This window comes from Microtus oregoni, unplaced genomic scaffold, assembly GCF_018167655.1.
Source record: "Microtus oregoni isolate MIOR12 unplaced genomic scaffold, Mior012 000046F_ref0000063, whole genome shotgun sequence".
In the NCBI taxonomy this organism is placed as follows: domain Eukaryota; kingdom Metazoa; phylum Chordata; class Mammalia; order Rodentia; family Cricetidae; genus Microtus; species Microtus oregoni.
Window position 1 is genome coordinate 14389147 of NW_024543220.1, and position 22144 is coordinate 14411290.

The 22144-nt window shown below is 48.2% G+C and overlaps 1 protein-coding gene across 2 annotated transcripts; it reads right to left on the minus strand.

The window, feature by feature from the left end:
* Positions 1-1234: 1234 nt before the first annotated feature.
* Positions 1235-18605, minus strand: Ppil1 (peptidylprolyl isomerase like 1). Of its 2 annotated transcripts, none has more exons than XM_041634690.1 (4): positions 18334-18605; positions 15508-15662; positions 2666-2734; positions 1235-2148 (listed from the first exon to the last, which is right to left on the minus strand). In XM_041634690.1, the coding sequence occupies exons 1-4, from the start codon at positions 18387-18389 to the stop codon at positions 1928-1930; spliced, it is 501 nt and encodes a 166-aa protein (XP_041490624.1). In that variant the 5' UTR covers positions 18390-18605; the 3' UTR covers positions 1235-1927. The 2 variants fall into 2 exon arrangements, with proteins under 2 accessions (XP_041490624.1, XP_041490625.1); XM_041634691.1 differs by having other exon boundaries at positions 18219-18342.
* Between the last annotated feature and the right edge of the window lie 3539 nt (positions 18606-22144).

A 22144-nucleotide genomic window follows, 5' to 3' on the forward strand; every position in this document is an offset into this window, starting at 1 on the left:
TTACCAAAAGCTGGCTTTAACTAGTGTTCCCAGTACAGATCATGCTCTGAACACTTGTTCTGCATGAGCAGAGGTGTGATTCCATTGTCAAGGAGCCACAAGTTCAAGGGTGGCCTCTGACCCTATTTTTGGAAAGGAGGTTGGAGGATCAAGGTCATTCCCAGCTATTTGTGAATCTGTCGGTCAACACGGTCTGTAAGTAAAGCCGTGTTTCCAGGTCCCTCACAGCCGTACTAGGACCCCAGGGCTTCCTCACTGTGCCACCTCGGTCACTGTGTCAGGAAGCAAAGCCACACGATATCACGCCTCAGGCCCACAGCAACAGGGGATGACTGTGGTCCTCAGCATACCCACCCTACGCTAGCTGATCAACTCGACACACCGGGGAAGAGGAAACTTAACTGAGGAACCGCCTTCACCTGGCCTGTGGGGCGGTTTCCTGATTGGTGATTGATATGGGAGGGCACAGCCCCCCTGTGGGCAGCGCCATCCCTGGGCAGGTGGGCCTGGGCTATTTAATAAAGGTAGCTGAGCCCGGTAGTGGTGGTGGTGCACGCTTTAATCCCAGCACTCGGGAGGCAGAGGCAGGCGGATTTCTGTGAGTTCGAGACCAGCCTGGTCTATAGAGCTAGTTCCAGGACAGCCAGGACTATTACACAGAGAAACCATATCTCAAAAAAACGGAACAAAACAAAACAAAAAAAGGGGGAGAGCTAAGCAAGCCAGGGAAGCAAGCCAGTAAGCAGTGTCTCTCCCTCCCTGGCCACCACTTCATTTTTTGGGTTCTCCCGTCCTGTCTTCCCTGGACCTGAGACTAGATGAAAAAAATCCCTTCCCTCCCCCAGGCTGCTTCTGGCCTGTACTGTCACAGCAGCAGAACCGGGTCACCTTTAGCTCACCCCTCCCTCAGAACACTAGGTGACGTCCCCTGAGGCTTTCTTTGGTTCTGCCTCTTTCTAGCAGAAGCTGCTCCTGCATGGGGGAAGCCGATGGAGACTCACAAACCTGGCAGTGTGAACCCTGAAGACAGGAGTGCTATAGCACTCCTCAGCGCCACCAAGATTAAAATGGCCAAGAACATGCCTTTAGTCCCAGCACTTATGGCTAAAGGTTTCTCCAAGTCCAAAGCCAGCCTGGTCTATATAGTAAGTTAAAGCCAGCTACACGGTGACACCCTGTCTCAAAAAAGGGAGGGGGCTGACAATCTGGAAGAACACCAAGACCACAACACTGATTTCAGACACCAATGGTACTTTATTCTGGAAACGTCTATGTATTTCAAAGTATTAACATCCTTCCTGTCACCCCCATGGCCCCTGCAAATCCAGAAAGATTAAAAAACAAAGATGTCATGTATAAACACCTCTTACCTACTTTCTCTAAAGCCCTAACAGTGTCACTGCGTGTGAGAGAGGTTCTTGAAGGACTGGCCTTGTGTTCAGTGACTGCCAGTCCTTCCCAGGGGCAAATGGCCAAAGCTTCAGCTTCCATCTCAAAGCCCTGTTTCTCCATCATTAAACATTATCATTCCCCACTTGACATCTTCTTAGCAATTTGATTGTTGGATGCGTTTTTCATTTGGCAAAAATTCAAACTGGCTTTGCGTGGGATGTTTAGTGTCAGAAGCGGCAGTGTTGATGCTCAGGCTCCAAGGGAGAATAGAGAGAGCTGTGCATATTCCTGGAAGAGCACACGCCGGAGGCTGGAAGGGGCTGTGCAGTTAGCGCCTCAACACTGCCGGCTTTCCAAGTCTGTGACTGTTGACCAGAATACAAATGCCCCCAAAGACGAGCCCCCTGCTTCATTTTGTCCAGAGGGTGTCAGAGTCGATATGCATGATCCCAACACATGGCACTCTATGTCATCCGGAAGATGGCTCACTAGGAGCATCTTCGAAGACCTGGGTGTGCCCAAGACAGCATCACCTCTACCCAGAAGGGTATGCCTTAAGGATCTTCACATCATCCACAGGACGGTCCTGGGAGTTTGTTTCCACCATGCCCACTCGATTCACCATTCCTATACCCTGGCACACTCGGCCAAAAATGGTATGTTTGCCATCCAGCCATTGAGTGGGGGCGAGGGTCACGAAGAACTGGCTGCCATTGGTGTCTGGTCCTGCATTGGCCATCGCAAGAATCCCAGCCCCTGGGGGAGATGAGGAGAGAGAAGAATGTGAACAGGACCCTCAATTCATCAGGGTGGCAACACTGTCAGCAGATACAGAGGACTGCAGGCCCATCTCCATCATCGATTTCAGCGCCCACAGCCTCTTCCCAGGAACAGGGCGGACACTTCCTGCACACCCCAATCACCTCGATCCTCTGCCTCTGTCTCCAGCTTCACTTGGGCTGCTCCTCACTAACCCTGACCCAGGTCACTCATTCCTCAAGAGCCCAGCAAGGCTTGAAGACTTCAGCTGGCCTGATTTTAGCACATTTAACAGTGGGGAGAGTCCAGAACACAGGCCAGCGGTCAAAATTACTTAGGACTCTCAAGAGGTGCTGTTTTCTTTCATCTGCCAGGGCACTCCGTGGCGCCATGGCTGGGCAGCTGTCTGGCACCATGCCATGGTGTCAGACACACACCTTGAACCACAGCCAGAAAAAGCAAGCTTCCAATACGCATTCCCTCTCCTGCCCATCCAGCGAGACTGCACACTTACCAGTGAACTTCAGGTCTGGATGAAGTTCGTCTTCAAACTGTTTCCCATAGATAGATGCGCCACCGCGACCTGTCCAATCAGAAGACAAGTAGTGACCCGGCCAGTCCCACAGTCTACCGCACAAAAAGAGCCTGAGGTCAAAGGACTTTTCCGAGTACAGAGAGGAATGTTATGGGCAGCGAGCACCCCAGCCCAGCCTCCAGTAGACACATTATAGTGGTCCAGTCACTGACTTGATTCAGGTAAGACAATAACATATGCTCATTAAATTGATGTCCCCTGTCAGCATGCAGGAAACATAGAAGAGCATCCAAAGGGGCAGTGGCATTGGTGTACCCAACCACTCATGCCCCAACAGGGAGCATGTTGCTGAGTATTCAGTATTCCAGCAAGAGTGCCCAGGCCCTGAGCCCAGTGCCCACTGCAGACACTGTTAACCAACACACCTTCCTGTTGAGCTTAGCTTCTGCCTACAAACCCTACCAACCCAGCACTCCAGGCACCTGCTGTAGAAGGATCCCTGAAGTGAGGAGATGGAAAGGGACAGCTATTGGCTCAGGGAGGGGCAGGGATGGTGGTGCCATGCGGAGTGGAACAGCATCACCCGGGAGGAGTGCACAGAGAGGACAGGTGGTGGGGGTGAAGGAAAACAAAGACGACCGGCTAACACCACCACCACCACCACCCACCAAGTTCAGGATGTTAGCACTGGTGCTGGCACCTAAGCTCGGGCAGGGTCCCCTCTCAGAGCAAAAGGGCATAACTGAAGGTGAACATGGAAGCCTACACCTCTAATTCCTGCAGACAAGCCAGGAGCTCGGTGAGCTTAAGACTAACCAACGGTTAGTTCACGTAGGAACACTTAACAGGAGGCTGGCTCTCACCAATGCTAACCGACTACACGCCGGCTCAGTACTGCTTTGTCCATGCTGAGCAGCCACAACCATGAAGCAGCGTAGAGAGCTCTGGCTCTGAGTCATTTCAGCAGGAACCAGGCAGAAAGAAGAGAATGGAGACAAGATGGGGTCCAAGTAAATGAGCAAGCTCCCATAGAGGCTGAAGGAACAGAAATAAGGGATGCTGCCTGGCAGTGGTGGTGCATGCCTTTAATCCCAGCACTCAGGAGTCAAAGGCAGGTGAACTTCTGTGAGTTCAAAGATAGCTGGGTCTACAGAGTGAGTTCTAGGACAGCTAGGGCTACACAGAGAAACACTGTCTTAAAAAAACCAAACCAGGGCTGGAGAGATGGCTCAGTGGTTAAGAGCATTGCCTGCTCTTCCAAAGGTCCTGAGTTCAATTCCCAGCAACCACATGGTGGCTCACAACCATCTGGAATGAGGTCTGGTGCCCTCTTCTGGCCTGCAGACATACACACAGACAGAATATTGTATACATAATAAATAAATATTTGGGAGCTGGAGAGATGGCTCAGTGGTTAAGAGCATTGCCTGCTCTTCCAAAGGTCCTGAGTTCAATTCCCAGCAACCACATGGTGGCTCAAAACCATCTATAAAGAGGTCTGGCGCCCTCTTCTGGCCTTCAGGCATATACACAGACAGAATATTGTATACATAACAAATAAATAAATGTTTAAAAAAAAAAAACCAAACCAAAACAGGATAAAAGAAAACAGAAAGCCGGGCGGTGGTGGCGCACGCCTTTAATCCCAGCACTCGTGAGGCAGAGGCAGGCGGATCTCTGGGTGTTTGAGGTGAGCCTGGTCTACAAGAGCTAGTTCCAGGACAGACTCCAAAGCTACAGAGAAACCCTGTCTTGAAAAACAAAACAAAATAAATTAAATTAAAAAAAAAAGAAAAAGAAAAAAAAAAGATGTTAGGGAGACCGAAGGCCAGGACACTGGTACAAGCTGGGCTGTGTGTGACTGTCGGTAAGAAGTCTCAGTGGATCTGAAGACTCCTGACACCGCCTGGGAGACTGACTGCCCCTCACCCCCCACAGCTCCGCTGGCCCTCAGCCCTGAACCTGGACCATTCGGGAGCAGTTGTGTTCCCCCACCCATGGCCAATTGCAACTCATGTATAACAAACCATCTTTCTTGCTGTCTCAGCTGGAGAACAAATAAATAAATAAAGCTGTCTTCAAGACTCTCCAGCATCTTCCCCGCCCCCCAAAAACCCTGGAGAGGAACAGACTGATGTCTAAGGCACGACACAAGAAGCGTGGGCTGACACAACGGTTACTATGCTTGGTGCTACTTGTCCCCATCCCACCCATGACAGGCAGCAGATTCATATCCAAGCCAAAAGGAACCATGGTGGGCAGCAGCCCGTAAGGAGGACCGCATGGGAACGCGACACCCAGTCAGCTGATCATTAAAGCTTCTCCTCTGGTGACAAAACCTCTGAGGGATACTTCAGGTCACTGTCCCCTGGGCATTCCCAGCGCCCCTGGCCTCAGAGACAAGTACAGGGCAGCTCCTTTGCAGGCAGCTGATGCCCACGGCCCAGTTCTGTCTTATAAACAAGCCTGTAGGTCCTGCTTCCAAGGAGCCAGCACTTTCCGTACAAACACAGATGAGCCCTCTCCTGTGCATTTCCCACAGCCTTGTCTCGTCCTCCTTCAAAGGCAGCTGCAGCCCTCTTGCAACCGTAAGACACAAGTCCAAGACTAATGCTAAGAGCAGCCCATAGGAAGACACAGCAAGCTCAGCCCTGACACTGCTGGGATGTGGGGCAGTGAGAACTGTTCTCCTTACGACATTTTCTATATGGAGAAACAACGCGACCATAACGGCTGCCATTTTGGTTACTTAGAGCCAAACTGAGCACCACTTGATGTTACACCCACTACTAAGAGGGCAGATACCCTCTAAAAAGTCACGCAGGTGCACAGGAGCGAGCATGGAAGTACCAGGGTTGCTGAGCCCACTAACCAAGGGCAGCAGCAACAGGCACCATCTAAGTGGCCAGCAGTCAGCCTGGCCCATCTCTTCCCCACCATTCCTGGCTCTCCTAGCTGTCCCTGTGACCTGGTTCTTACTCCTCCCTGTCACTTCTCCCTCACTGTGGCCAGACCATCCACTACCATGTACCCGAGGCCACACCTGTGAGGAAGCCCACAGTTTTCCCTTCCCGGCAGCACGTCATTAATGCTTTCTATTTTAAAATCAGAGCAAAACCCCAGCCCCACAGTCCCTGTGTCCTGGGTCCATCACAGGGACCTCTTCATGTAGGAGCTGGAGGACCCTGCTCGGCCCTGCTCAACATCCTCCGTGAGCATTCCACCACACTTGAGCCCTCAGCACAAGATCCACAATCCACACCACCACCCCGGAGGACACTCCGTGGTCACTGTCCCCCTCCCTTCCTTGCTGTGGCTTGCAGCCTGCCCAACTGGCACTCAGAGCTCTCCTCGACCTTCAGAGAGGCCTGCCCTATGTGCACCGCCCCATCCTGTAGCCCAGCAGTTCTCAACAGGGGTTGGCTGGTGGCCCTACGAACACTGGGTAACGTCAGGAACATTTTTGGTTGTCAGAACTGAAGGGTCCACTATCTAGTGGGTAGATGCCAGGCTAGGCCGGCTGCTAAACATCCTTCAGTGCCAGCCCAGCCCGTATCAGAGCTGTCGCCTCAACCGATAACGCCAAGGGGAAGACCTCTGCTCTCTCCCCGACAGCCCCTATTTCCAAGTCACTTGCATACCCGACATCTCATGGGGCTTTCTCCCTGCTGGACTGCAGCCCACAGTGGCCAGGTCAACAGCAGGAGTCTAGCAGACACCTGTGAAGGCTAAGGGAATTAACCAAAAGAAACAATCTCTGCACTGTTTCTGTGCCAAGTCTTTGCCAATCACTTTACCAGCAGAGCTCACACAATAACCCCAGGAGGAATGGACAGCCATGCTCCCCGCCTCCTGACAAGAGCTCTGCAAAGCTACCTACGCGGTACAGTGACAAGGAACTGTGTGGGGCAGGACTCAGGTCTAACACATCGAACCCCACATCCCTGCCGGGCACCTGGGTATGACCAGACCCCAGCTGGACTCAGCTTCTCAGGTATTCTCTTCTTACTCCAGTCACAAGGGGCCCTAGTGCCAAGTGAAATCGGACCATGCCGGATCAAACTGGCACCCTTGGTTGGTGGGCTCTGCAGTAACTGACCCCATGCCTTTTCCCACAGGCGACCAATCTGCCCAGACTGCTCCTTCCCTTTCCCTATACACGAGGTCTGAGAGTGACTCACAAGGCCTCGGAGTCGTCCAATCCAGTCTCAAGAATCAACTGCTGACTGGGTTCCATCATAGGACCTGTGGAGCAAGGAAGCCCTTGACTCCCGGGACAGCAGGCTCTCCTCCACGCTTCTCTGGAGGAGTGTCAAAGCGCACACCCTCGGCTTCCCAGGAGGGAAGTTCTAGATTCCTCAAGGCTCGCCCCCAAGGCTCCTCTCCAGTCTTGTCCTACTCCATCGGACCGGTCCCCTCACTACAAACTGTCAACTTGCCTGACATTCACAAACCACAGAACGCCAGCACAAAGTTGTACGTTCATGAAGTCACCAGTTTGTTTTTTTCTTTTTTTGATTTTCGAGACAGGGTTTCTCCATAGCTTTTTTGGTTCCTGTCCTGGAACTAGCTCTTCTAGACCAGGCTGGCCTCGAACTCACAGAGATCCGCCTGCCTCTGCCTCCCGAGTGCTGGGATTAAAAGCGTGCGCCACCACCGCCCGGCAGTTTCCTGTTTCTTAAAATGAACAACCTGTTTCCTAAGGAGCTGGGGGCTCCATGAGGAAAGAGATTGCCTCGGCTTCTGGGCTTCAGCACTCCTCACGGGCCCTGGAAAGGGGCAGGATACCCAGCAGACTCCTGGCAAATATTTGCTCAATGGGCAAAATTAACAATGGCTTGCTGTTCCACAAGACAAACTTCAGGTGTTCCAGGGGCTACCAAGGAGAGATGAAATCAGAGGGAGGCTGTCGCTCAAGGCTGAGAGCGGAGCAAGACAACCTCAGACAAGCTCGGCAGGGGAAGCAGAAACAGACAGAAGACTCACAGAAAGCCAAGGAAAGGGCTGATGTGGTTGTTCCAATGTGGGTGGCGTAAAGGTGGGGGGTATGGCTCAGAGGGAAACGCAGGAAGTCAGGGAGCATCTGAACTGAGAAGGTACCTAAGAGTGGGTATGAGGACAGCTGGGGAGGAAGGCTCCCGAGCAGCCAGGCTGTGCACAGCAGGATGGAGAGCGGACACCCAACTTGCAGAACCTACAATGTCACCTGCTATCTACTTGCGGCATTTAGCAGAGAACTGTCCTTTGTTGGCTGGGAGGCGCACCCAGTGCCTAGGACGGCCGCCTCCTGCTTGCTTTTCACAGACTTGCTGGCAGGCTGCGCAAACATTTGTTATCCTTGAGCCTGCGGCATTATTGGAAATCTTTTGAGTGCTTCAGTTTCATTAAAAGTACATCATGGAAATGTGACATTAGGGAAGACGGCAGAGTAGCTGCAGAGACAGGCAAGCACTGTGCCAACAGTTCATTTCCGAGTCGCTTCCCGTTCACTGAGCACGGGCTCTGGGCACACTGGTGTCCCAGATTAAAGTCCATTTCATCAGAGCAAGAAAGGGAGAGAAGCGGAGCAGGGAGGAAGAGCAGGCGGAGATTTGTGAGTTCGAGGTCAGCCTAGTCTACAAAGTGAGCTCCAGGGCGGCTAGGGATATACAGTAAGACCCTGGGTTTTGTTTTTTGTTTTTTTTAAAAAAGAAAGATAAGGTTCGAGACCAGCCTGATCTACAAGAGCTAGTTCCAGGACAGGCTCCAAAACCAGAGAAACCCTGTCTTGAAAAAAAAAAAAAGAGAGAGAGATAAGTCAAGAAGGAGAGACATGAACGTCAGCATAAATCCTGTCTTGCTTCAATGCCCAGTGAAATGAACAAAACACAAAGATTTTACAACAGCTTGGTGTGGAAGAGCGCACCTTTAATCCCAGCCCTCAAGGGGCAGAGGCAGGAAGATTTATGAGTTCCAAGGCAGCCAGGACTACACAGCGAGGCCCTATTAGATAAAGAGAAACAAATGTTTTTTTTAAACTCTTGAAGAGTTGGCCAAGGAAAGAAAGACTTTGGAAGACTGGGAGCTGAGCCCTGAGAAGTCCCAGAGAAGTCTCACAGACTGCAAGGGCACCAGGAACAGCCTGCGCACACACACACACACACACACACACACACACCACACAAGTGGGGCAGGGCTGGCTACCTCCCAGGGTCATACTTGGGGGATGAGTCGGAGCCTGGGATGAGGACAGAGGAACCATGGGACAAAATTTACTGAAATCTGGAAAGACAAGACAGAGAACTAGCCTTCCCACAAGAAGCAACCCCAAGCCAGGTGGTGGTGGTGCACGCCTTTAATCCCAGCACTCGGGAGGCAGAGGCAGGCGGATCTCTGTGAGTTCGAGGCCAGCCTGGTCTACAAGAGCTAGTTCCAGGACTGGAACCAAAAGCTACAGAGAAACCCTGTGTTGAAAATCCAAAAAAAAAAAAAAAAAAAAAAAAAAAAGAAGCAACCCCAATTCCTTTTCAGCCTGGGATGCAGTAGAGAGCCAGCAGCCTTGAATTTGCAGTGGGGAAGACACATGGCCCCACAAAAATTCAGATAAAGACAGACATCTGTTTACATGTCCCTGAACAAAAACAAGGTGGGGACAACATACATGTTGGTAGCAATGGCGACAGAAATGGTGTGGGCGGTGTGAGACAACGCCAGCAAATGGAAGGACAACAGCAGAGAAGGCGGGAGCCCTGCTGACCCTAGAGAGACCCTAGGCACAGCCTAGGTGCAGAGACAATGAGCACAGTGAGGTGAAAAAGACACAGCTAGGCTGAGGAACAAATTGGGACCCAAATGACACTAATAGAGTCAACACTGCTACTGAACTGTTGGGGACTGTGGACCCTCAGACCCTGAATTTTCTATGAGCCTCTGCCTGCCAGAGTAAACAATTTGTTTTCCTATGCCTACAGCTGCTCTAGGCACGGGACTTTCATGAGTTCCTGATGGCAGGGGAGTAGTTTCTGGTGGGCTTGCAGCTGAAAGTTCTAAGAGCTAGGGCGTGGCCATTAGTCAAGAGAGCCCTATATAAGTTGCCCTGGAACACAATAAATGGGGCATTCTTGTTTCTAGGATGACCGGTGTCTCTGTCTGTAAGTGTGTTTCAATCTCCAGCCCTTTGCCCAACTCTCAAACCGTCCCGTAGTGCAGGCATAATACTACACTGAACAGCGAAAATGTCTAGAATAGACACAAATGGCAATTGAGTAAGGCAGGTGAGGGTCTGGAGGGTTTTAGCAAAGACAGGGAAAAAGAAAAAAACCATATCACTGACTACAGGAAATGTGAGACATGGAAGAGAAAATGCAGCAGCTACCTGGAACACAGTAAGCCAGGCCGGGAGGTGCTCCAGCAGGCTGCTCTGACTCTCTGGACTGAGGGGAGCGCATCTGGCCTTGGATTCTCTGCAGCTGTATTCAAACCAGACTTTTCTGCAAAAGATCTGAGGGGATGAATGTGTCTCTGATATGATACTATAACTACTCAAGGTCTTTTTTTTAAGTACAAAGGCAATAGGCAGAGTCTGAAACAGGAACAAACCCAAAAATAAAACCCCCTTAGTTCTTGCAATAGAAAGCAAGAAACGGAAACCTGGTAAGAGATGGAACCATGGCCAGAGATGGCTCAGCCAGGAAAAGGGCTTGCTGTGCAAGCCTGCTGACCCAAGCTCAGTCAAAACAACTGCTGGCCGGGCGATGGTGGCGCACGCCTTTAATCCCAGCACTCGGGAGGCAGAGGTAGGCGGATCTCTGTGAGTTCGAGACCAGCCTGGTCTACAGAGCTAGTTCCAGGACAGGCTCCAAAGCCACAGAGAAACCCTGTCTCGAAAAACCAAAAAAAAAAAAAAAAAAAAAAAAAACAACTGCTGTGGGGATGGTCATTTGTAATCCCAACACTCTCACAACAAGATGAGATGCAGAGACAGAACCTGCTAGAAGCTTCCAGACCAGCTACCCAAAGTAGGCTGTGCAGAGAGAGAACTGCCCAACTGAGAAGATGAGAATCAGCTCTAGAACAGTCCCCTGACCCCAACATGGGAGGGTGCACACACGCATGCACACACATGCACACGTGTGCAAAGTCCTTTTGTATATGTGTTCCTTTTATTGGCTAATGAATGACAGTGCAGAATAGAGCAAGGTGGGAATTTTAAGCAGAGATACAGGAGAAAAGAAGGTAGAGTCAGGGAGACATGTAGCTGCCGAAAGAGAGAGACGCCCAGGAACCTTACTGGTAAACCACAAGCCTTGTGATAAAATATAGGAATCGGTTAATTTAAGATGTAAGAGTTAGTTAATAAGAAGCCTAAGCCATTGGCCAAACAGTATTGTAATTGGCATAGTTTTTTGTGTGATTATTTTGGGTTGGGCAGCCGAGAAATGAACAAGCAGCCTCTATCAACAAATTGGTACCCAACGTGGGGCAATTACATCTGCCTAAAATCTGAGAGAGCTTAAAAAAATTTTAAACATTAAAAAAAAAACAACAGTTAAACACGGATTCATGGTAGTAACATTTTCTCAGGTAAGCTCTGTTTGCTAAAAGCAAGCAAAAACACGATTCCTTTAAAAAAAAAAAAGCTTCCTGATTCAGCAGTAACAGCAAAAACTGTGAGGCTCCTTTAAGAAGACTTCCTGGTTCACACAAACAGCTCTGGCTCTTTTAGGAGGCCAGCACTTAAATGGGGTCTACATTGCTTCACAGTGACATAGGCCTGCTGCGACCCTAGAGTTGAGGTGGTGTACATGGCTCTCAGAGGCAGTGAACATACCTCTGACATGTTGGATTGGACAAAACAAGCAGGCAGGGCTGCAGAGTTGGTCCTAGTCACGACCATTTAGCATTTTTTAAAAAAAGTGCTTCTGGGGGCTGGAGAGATGGCTCAGAGGTTAAGAGCACTGGCTGCTCTTCCAGAGGTCCTGAGTTCAATTCCCAGCAACCACATGGTGGCTCACAACCATCTGTACTGAGATCTGGTGCCCTCCTCTGGCGTGCGGGCATACATCAAGGCAGAATGTTGTATACATAATAAATAAAATCTTAAAAAAAAAAAAGTGCTTCTGGTCAAAAAATAATTACAAATACATAATAATAAAAACAGATTCAAATAAAAAAAGGCCTGTAAATGGGTCACGTGTTGGTTAAATGTGTATAGGCTTGGGAGAGAGAAGACAGACAGTCATAGCTTAAAAAGGTAAAGAAAAATAAGCCATGTAAAGATGGAAAATACACAAAATCTGGATTATGTACATTATTGTGTTTTCTCTGAATTTTTTGGCTGTGAATGAGCCAAAGTATAGAGACATTTCATTGTATGGGCTGCTAAGCTAAACCAAAATACTTTAAAGGTATTTTGACTTCAAAATTTGGGTCTAAGGATATGTTGCTTTGGAAAAGAGGTTCTGCTTTTGTTTCCACAGAGGATGAGAACTTGTGGATTCCTTCCAGACTAATATGGTTTGATCAAACAAGACCCCCTAAAGCAATGGCCCAGATGGCCCAACATCCATGACAGCTTCAGGACTGCTGGCTGAGATGGACCTATCACGTAGGATACCCAAAGAAAGACCTGATTAACAGCGCCCCAATCAGCAGGAAGTAGTCTAGAGAACAATACCCAATTTTAAATGATTGTTTATAAATGTTTGTTTACATTTCAAGAGGGATATGTTACAGAGATGAATTTTGCGTTGGTATGTTTATTGATACAAATTTAAAGTCAATTTTGTTATATGTATATTTCTGCTCTTGATTAAGGTACTATGTTTGTGCAGCTCATTTTTAAAAAGTGATGTATAATTAAGAAATACAGGTAAACAGATTGTCATCTATAATAGTCAAACTTGTAATCATGTTAGTTTTTCTAGATGTACAGAGATTTAATTCAGATGGATGGGTATTCTTCAAACCTTTCAAAGAATAACAGAATATGACATTTAAAATGTTTTAAGAACTTAGACTTTTTTCAACAGTGAGACATGTCTGCTTCTGGCAGCACCAATTACTTCAGTGAGGTTGATGGGCATTGAAGAAACTTGTTATGGAATTTGCCTTCAATGCAACAAGGCGAGCCATTTGGGCAAGAAACTGCTCTTGCCTGGATTGCTTGATGGTATGCTGTATTAACTGGACACGTGTAGGATCCACATAAAAATGACTGCTGAAGCTGCCTAAAGAAGGTGAGACAGTCCCTCTGGGTTCCTTCATCATGAAAGAGTCTGCCAAACATTCTGCAGGACACAGAAGAAAGTGATTGACAAGCTGCCAATATAGGCAAAAATGTCTTTAAAATTTCCTGCTTCATGGAAAAGTCTGCCAGATACTATGGGCCTATATAGGCTAAAGATGGATGCCCCAACGTTACAGAAGAACTTTGGGTGATTGTCTAGGCAGCAAGATGTCTCTGTCTAGAGTTTTGAAAGTTGCTTACAATGCACTTCCTGTTTATTTAGGTAATATATCCTTTTGCAGTCTTTATGGAGTTAAAAATGATAGTTATAATTATAAAATATAAACTAGATATAAAACTTTAAACTCACAAAGATAGGATAGATCATAGGATGGATCATAGAAATGCCAAATGTAAATGGACTAAATATTGTATAATTCTTGCTTGATAACTGTTTTGTTTTATGTAACTTTACTATGTTAAAGTTAAAACCTTTTTATTTGGACAGAAAAGGGGAAATGGTGTGGAATGTCCCTCTGTATATGTGTTGCTTTTATTGGTTAATGAATAAAGAAGCTACTTGGGCCTATGGCAGTGCAGACAAGGCAGGAATTCCAAGCAGAGATAGAAGAGAAAAAAAGGCAGAGTCAGGAAGACACCATGTAGCTGCTGAAGGAGACAGTCACTATGGAACCTTACCTGTAAACCACAAGCCTCATGGTAAAATATAAAATAATAGGAATGGGTTAATTTAAGATGCAAGAGTTAGTTAATAAGAAGCCTAAGGTATTGGCCAAGCAGTGTTGTAATTAATACAGTTTGTTTTGTGATTATTTCAGATCTGGGTGGTCGAGAAACAAACAAGCAATATCCATCAACAAACGTACTCTAAATATTTGAAAAGAACCACTGCCCCCAGCCCTTGTTAAAATAACTGAGCAGCTGAGTACCACCAAAATGGAGACTCCATAGGTTTATTTTGGATGTAAAAGAAAAAACAAAACCAACAATAAAAATTCAGGTGTGAGGAGATGTGGCCCAGTGGTTAATACCACTTGCCACACTTCCAAAAGCCTGGGTTCAATTCCCAGCACCCACATGGCAACTCACAACCATCAGTGACTCCAGTTCTAGGGGATTTTGGCCTTCATGAGTAGCAAGTGTGTACATGGTGTGGAGACACAAATGCAGGCAAAACTCATACACATAAAATAATAATTTTTAAAAATTACTATGAATAAATATTTTTAAAATTTAGTAGAAAAATTTAAGGTGGGAGGATAAGAATGAAGAGAAATCTGTAAATACTAACTGCCTCATGTTCACAAGAGGGAGTCAGTTTTTCCATTACTACACAGAATCATCCATATACTAACTGCCGCATGTTCACAAGAGGAGTCAGTGTTTCCACTACTACACAGAATCATCCATACCCTATTCCACCATGTACTTCCTGCCTGGGTGAGGATCCAGGCCTGCATTCTTTTTTTTTAAATCTTTTTTATGTTGGTTTTTGTTTTTTGGAGACTGGGTTTCTCTGTATAACAGCACTGGCTGTCCTAGAAGTTGCTCTATAGACCAGGCTGGCCTCACACTGAGAGATCCGCCGCCTCTGCCTCCGAGTGCTGAGATTAAAGGTGTGCGCCATCACGCCTGCCTGCATTCTTGCCCTTCCATCTAATCTCCAACAGAGGCCAGAGCCTGCCACTGTGCTCACAACAGCCAGGAGGTTTCATCTACTCTTCCTTCTGCCAGGGCTGCACAGGCTCCGCCCCCACGTCAGCTCCAGCAGCATCCTTCCAAAACTGATCCCCATATTTGTCTCTCTGCTCACAGCCGTGTCCCTAGAGCTTCGAGTAGGGGCTTTGACACAAAGCCCATGCTCAACACCTGTCAGATGAATGAGTTACTAAAGGAACCCAGACTTTATTTCCAAGACCCAGGATTGTCTTTTTACTCCTGTGACTGATCCAATTCCATGTCACTCTGGGTCTAGCAATATCATCAGCTCTTAGTGAACGACACAAGAAAGTCCTGAGAAACTACCACGCTGCGGAGTGAAGAGTCTCTCCACTGAGTTACACATGCGAAAGCAGGAAACCAGCAGCAGATTCAATGAACCACAGCCAGCATGTGCCTATCATCCCAGCTGTGGGAGGTAGAGGCAGGAGGATCAGGAGTTCAAGGACAACCTGGGCTACCTTGATACCCTATTAGAGAGCAAGACGGTGTGGGTGTGTGTGGGTGGGGGTGACTAGCTATCAATGCAGCTCAGTTGGTAGAGTGTTTGGGGGAGGGGAGCGGGCAGTGTGGATACCAATACAGCTCAGTTGGCTGAGCGCTTGCCCAGTGTACTGGAAGCCCTGGGTTCAATCCCCAACCCTACAAAAGCTGAGCGTGGTAGCATACAGAAATCCCAGCACTGAGGAAATAAAGGCAGGAAGATCAGAGGATTAGGTCGTTTTCAGTGAGGAGGAGGCTAGCCTGAGCTATAAAGGCTCTGTCCCAAAAAGAAAAACGAATCAGATTCAGCAAACGGAAAAGCAAGCAGAGGCTGCCTTACCACACAGATATGACTGAGTGAGACTTGAAATGTGTGGTGGCGTAACTGTACCTGTCCCTGTTGGGTCACCGCCCTGGATCATGAAGTCCTTGATGATCCTATGGAATTTGGTGCCGTTGTAGTAGCCCCGCCGAGCCAGCTCTGCAAAGTTCTTGCAGGTCTTTGGAGCATGCTTCCAGTACAGCTCCAACACGATGATCCCCATGCTGCAGTTGGGACAGACAGCACAGGCAGTCAGCAAGGTCACAGCAGGGAGCAGCATGGGACTTCTAGCACTTTTGTTGTTCAACCAGTGAGACATCAAGCTGTGACTAGAGTTCACACTCAGAAGGAAACACCCCACGAAGCAACAAGGCTACTGCCAGGCACCCGAGTGTGACACACAGGGCAGCTTCTGGCTTTTGTTCTACGTAAAACAACCACAAACATGGCAGGATTCTAAGCGCATATACTGATGCTCCAAAACCAGCCCTAAACAAGGAAAAGGGCCTCACGTGCCATCTGTAGATCTAATAAAAGATACTAAAGTGTGGGGAGTTATAGACATTTACATCAGTGGTGGTGGATGTTCAATAAATACCTTTTCTAACGTTTATATTATTGATCATGTAAATATATTACCTCGTACAACCAAAGTTGAATAGAAAGTTAAAAGCAGTTTGTGTGTTCAAAGGAGGGTCAGACAGGGCTAGAGATGGCTCGACAGCTAAGAGCAAGTACTGCTCTTACAGAGGACAGGGGCTCCGTTCTCTCACAGCAGAAGGCTCCTACCACCGGCACCTCCGGCGCCAGGGGATCTGATGCCTCTGGCCTTTGCCGGCACTTGCACTCACGTGCACACATCCACACACATAAAGATGAAAGTGAAATCTGAAGGGAGAGAACGTGTAAAACCAACAGATGCCAAGACTGCTTACCGCACGTGTCTGCAAACACCCAGTATGTTTTTATTGTCTCCCCAGGACCTCTAAGGACAAGACGGAAGCAAGAGACAAGGCAGGGGTAGGGGTGCTCATGCTGTATGTCATCCCCCACTGAGTTCTAGGAACAGGAGGGCTGAGTTAAGTGTGTGTGGCCCAGACACAGGGGGCCCAGCAGTGTGAGCACTCCAGTAGAGCCCAGTGGGAGAGCCACACACCTTTTTAATCCCCGTACTCGGGAGACAGAGGCAGGCATATCTAAGTTTGAGGCCTAGTCTACAGAGTGAATTCCAGGACAGCCAGAGACAGGGAAACTGTCTCAAAAAACTAAAATAAATAAATCCATTATAAATAAATACATGTACATAGAATGTACTAGAAAACCACTTTTCTGGCAGCCTTCCTGCCTACAGTTCATCCTTCTGCCGGCTACCAGCCAACACAGGTTTAGTCTGCTGTGGGAGGCACTATCTGAGGAGTTCTTTCCCTGGGAGCTGACATTCTTGTGGGTTTTGTCCTTCTTATTTTGTGTGTTGATGGGTACTGTTCTTAATTACACTTATTTATTCTGTGTGTGTGTGTGTGTGTGTGGCTGTGAACGAGTGTAGAGGTCAGAGGATGAGGTCAGGAGCCAGCTCTCTCCCACCACACAGCAGGGATCGCATCCTCCGGCTTGGTGGCAAACCCCTGTACTCACTGAGGAATCATCCAGTCCTATTAGGCGTTTTCTAAACATAATGACAGCGAATGACAGGCATGAAGAACTTACATAATTGACGTGTCCCTAAGCAATTTCAACTTGTATATATCTGTTCTCTAAGAAAAGTTAGAGTTGGGGCTGGAGAGATGGCTCAGTGGTTAAGAGCATTGCCTGTTCTTCCAAAGGTCCTGAGTTCAATTCCCGGCAACCACATGGTGGCTCACAACCATCTGTAATGAGATCTGGCGCCCTCTTCTGGTCTGTAGGCATACAGACAGAACATTGTATACTAAATAAATAAATATAAAAAAAAAAAAAAGAAAAGTTAGAGTTGCCTAAGAGTCTGTGTGTGTACAAATATGACCAATACCACAGAAGCAGCATCTGTCACAGTGAGAAAACTAGTAGACTGGGCGGTGGTGGTGCACACCTTTAATCTCAGTGCTGGGGAGGCAGGGGCAGGTAGATCTCTATTGAGTTCATTCCAGGAGAGTCAAGGCTACACAGAGAAACCCTGTCTTGAAAAATCAAAAAAAAAAAAAAAAAGAAAGAAAAGAAAAAGAAAGCAAAAAAAACTAGATGCAACTTATAGGCTCTTGAAAGGGAGCTAACCCAGGAACAACCACACTACATATCTTTTGCCCGTGGTGCTGGACTTTCAACTCAGGACCCCGACCCAGACCCTGATCCTCCTGCTTTCACCTCCAGAGAGCTAGGATCGTAGACAAGTGCCAACCACACCATATATGCGGTCGTGGAGATCGAGTTCGGGCCCTCAGCATGCTAAGCTCTCTACCAAATGCGCCACTCCACACTTCGTGGAGAAAATTCGTCTTCCTCTACTTTCAAAGCAATTTGTTCAACCGGCCCTAATACTTTACCCGTAGTGTTCACACGTCCGTCTCCTTCACCATAATACACTGTTTTATCTAGTTCTGGGTCCTCAAAAGTCCAGGTCCTACGTGCATGGTTTGTGGACTCCATACATACTTGTTGAGAATAAGTGGATGAATGAATGAATGAATGAAGATGGATATAGATAAATGAACTAATGAACCGGGTGGGAAAAGGAAAGAAAACAGACGTTATCGAGATCTCCCGCGGTGCTGGAGGGGCTCCCCTGACGTCCCTTCAGAACTCACGGGTACTCCCGGCCGCAGCTCCATGCCGTCCACGTGCGAGTCAGGCCGCCTCCCTTAGCCTAGCCGCTCGGCACAAACCCAAGTCTCCTCGGCCAGTCCGGCCCCCAACCCTCACCTAGTCTCCAGGTAGACGTTGGGCGGCTGCCAGGTGTCAGGGGGAATCGCCGCCATACTGAGCGAAGAAGGTATCCCCTTAGCAATTGCTACTTCCGGCGGAGATCATGGGGGACCCGTCCCAGGAACGCACACTTCCGGTCCCCGCCGATCAGCCGGTTTGGATGATAGGGTTTAGGGCGCTGGCACAAGGAAGATAAAAGATCTCTTTCGAGGCTGGGAAGGGGCTTGCAAGGCGAGCTACCAAGTACAGAGCCACAGACAAGGGCAAGATCCTTCTGCGGCGATTCGCGCCATGCTCCGGAACAGTGATTGGTCTGTTTAGATACGGAAGGCGGGACAGCCGTTTTCATTCTGATTGGCAGGATGTCCAAATTTTGAAGAATTTTTTAAGTTCCCTAACTGGGACGGCTCAGAAACGAACTGTATTACTAACCACGTAGTCCTGGAACTCACCATGTAGACCAGGCTGGCCTCGAACTCACAGAGATTCGCCTGTCTCTGCCTCCTGAGTGCTGGGATTAAAGGCGTGCGCCACCCCTGCCCAGCGCACTTTCTTATTTTATCTATTTCATAAAGCAATCCTGTGGGTAGCACTATTCCTGTTTTTCAGATGTGAAAACTGAAACTCTGCAGTTAAGTGCCACGTGGCAAATCTGATCCTCCAGACTCAACGCAAGGACCGTGTGAAAAGGGGAAAAGGCTTGGGAGGAGGATGACAAGAATTAAAATGACTGCGCCCCGCGGTGTGGCACACGCCTTTAATCCCAGGGCTCAGAGTTCGAGGCAAGCAGATTTCTAAGTCTGAGGGCAACCTGGCCTACAGAACGAGTTCCTGGACAGCCAGGGATACTCAGAGACTCCCTGTCTCAAAACAAAACAAAAGGACTTGATGACTGGTGGTGCACACCTTTTATCCCAGCTCTCGGGAGACAGAGGCTGGTGGATCTCTGAGCTTGAGGCCGGCCAGGGCTACCTAGAGAAACCCTTTCTTAAAGACAAACAAACCAAAACTAGCTTTCAATAGGTTTCAATAGGGTATGCACCCATGACCTCCTCACAGGAGGGTATGCACCCGTGACCTCCTCACAGGAGGGTATGCACCCGTGATCTACTCACAGGAGGGTATGCACCTGTGACCTCTGCACAGGAGGGTATGAACCCGTGGGCTGTGCACTGGAGGTATGCACCCTTGGCCTCCACTCTAGGGAAGCAGCGACCAAGAATACATGGAGCTGGCTGGCCATTCAGTCTAGCCCAAACAGTTTGCTCCAAATTCAGTGCACCACAAGGAAAAATGTATGTTTTATATTAAACATCCCATAATTAACAACAAAGAAGCAGGGAAATATTTACATCGTTTTTTCAGTTCTAAGATTCCTCCTCCTTCCCACCCGCCCACTTCCTGCACAGCAAGGCAAGAACAAAGCAAATGTAAACCCTAATCGTCAGTTCCCAGGAAAACTGCAAATGTAAACCCTAATCGTCAGTTCCCAGGAAAACTGAGCAGAAGATAATACAGAAAAGAAATCTGAACCCTTAATGCAGCAGACTTACAAACCCAACAGAGCTGGGAGTAAGAGCACATGGGGAACTCTCCATCAACTAAAAATGACTTTGTAATTATTCATTTTGTGTGTATGTGTATGCACCTGTGTGTGTGTATGTGCACCATGGGCACACATGAGCCCACAGAAGCCAGAAGAGCTAGTCCGATCCCGAGAAGCAGAGTTATACACAGTTTTGAGCAGGAATGTGGGTGCTGGGAATAGAACTTGGGCCCTCTGCAAAAGCAGTAAGTGCTTTAAACATCCGAGCCATCTCTCTGCCCCTAAGAATGACAGATTGTAAGAGCCATAGAGAGTGTAGAAGTGACCGTTCCTAATGCGTCGGATATAGACTGGGCCACTTTGGGGAGTAGCTAGCTCTCTTGGTCTTTACCTAAGCAAGGTGGTTTCCTCTGTATTGCTGACTGCTCTCTCAGAGGTAAGGCAGTGGCTTAGGAAATCTTGAGGGTTAACCTTTAGTAATGATGTCCCCCAAGAAATGCCATGCCCTGTTCTAGCTGAGCTAGGAACAGCTCAGGGCTACACAGAGAAACCCATTTCTCAACATCAAAAACAAGAACAAAAACAAAAAACAAAACAAACAACAGTAAAGAAACCAAGATAACCTGGGGGCCTTGCATAGCAGGGCAGCCCCGCAGAGCACTTGCCCCTGGTGCTCTGGATGGAGCCAGGAATGAAAGCAGCAGAGACATAGATTGGCAAAGTCACCTTCAACTGTCTGGAAGTCATCTCTTCTGCTATTTATCTCCCCAGAAAAAGGATTTGCCTACATCCACATGACTAGCTTCAAATTTTGCACTCATGCATCTGTCTAGATGTCCATCTGTACCTTAAGTCTCATCCGTAACCAGCTTAGGCTCCGATTCCATGCTTCTACAGTAAGTTCTCTCCTAGGAGTCTAGAAAAACTCATATTGTTGAAAAAGTACAGATTTAGGAGTAAGGATTGCTTTAGTGCTCTGAGCAGGTCTCTGCACAAGTGTGTGCTGTCTATACGTGCTTAGGTTTTTATAGTTTCCTTGGTACCAAACTGGCTTAGAAGTTAAGTGCTAACATAAATTAAAATTGTCATACTAACCCAAATTCCTTCTAGTTCAGAGTGGAATTGGAATTACAGTTGGTTTCAGATCGATTCATTTTCACGTGTATGAGTGTTTTGCCCACATGCATGTATGTGCATAACGTGTGTTCAGTGCTCATGGAGGTGAGAGGAAGGCGTCAGATCTCCTGGAAGTAACAAACAGTTTTAGGTCACTGTGTGGATGCTGGGAACTGAACCAGGGTCCTCTGCAGGAGCAGCCCGTGTTCGTAACTGCTGAGCCATCTCTCCAGCTTGTGTAGGTGTAATTCTAGAGGTTGAAAAAAAGGTCAGCTCCCACAGTCTTAGTGTGGCAGCTATGGGAACAGGTAGTAGGGGAGTCAAGGAGAGGAAAGTTTATGCTGGGTGGGTGGAGGTGGTGTGGAGTGGCCTGATGGCCCTGAGGCTTTGTTCTCTTTCTCTGGCTGGCTCCACCCTGAGTCACTACCTATCCCAGTGGTCTGCCCTGTAGCATCAGGGCGGAGCCCAAGGTTTTGTCTGCAGGTCCCGTGTAGAAATTGGTTAAAGGCTCTGACACGGGTTGGAGAGAAGGCTCAACGGTTGGGAACACTATTAGTTGCTCTTCCAAAGGATTTGAGTTCAGTTCCCAAAGCCTACATCATTCTGCTTACACCTGTCTGTAAGTCCAGTTCCAGGGGAACCGGTTCCTCTGGCCTCCGAGGACGCATGCACACACCTACATGGAGACACACATGTACATCAGTAAAACGAGTAAAAATACATTTTTTTAAATAAAAAGTTCTAACGTCACAGACAATTCGGACTGAGGAATTCGGCATTAAATGCTGTCACTCCCTATCTGAGAGAAATCGCCAGTATGTTAATCAGTTCCATAAACTTGTTTGGCTGGTCCAAGGTTAAGGCTTGTGAGAATGCTTGTGTTACAACAGAATTGTTGAAGCAGTTTCCTAAGAGCACAGCGCTTAGTAATGCCTACCACAGAACCAGCGAGCAATAGACACAAACGAGGAAGAGTGTAGATGTGAGAGGTTTGAGTCACTAAGTCCATTCTAGTCCGGAGAAGGCGCAGTAGCGCGAGGCGGACACCAGGGGGCGCAAGCACACAAACTTTCCAGATACCGCGAGAGTTCCCCGCCCCCCCCTCTCTCCGCGACCTCGCCGGATCTGTTTTGGAGCGTGGGGCGC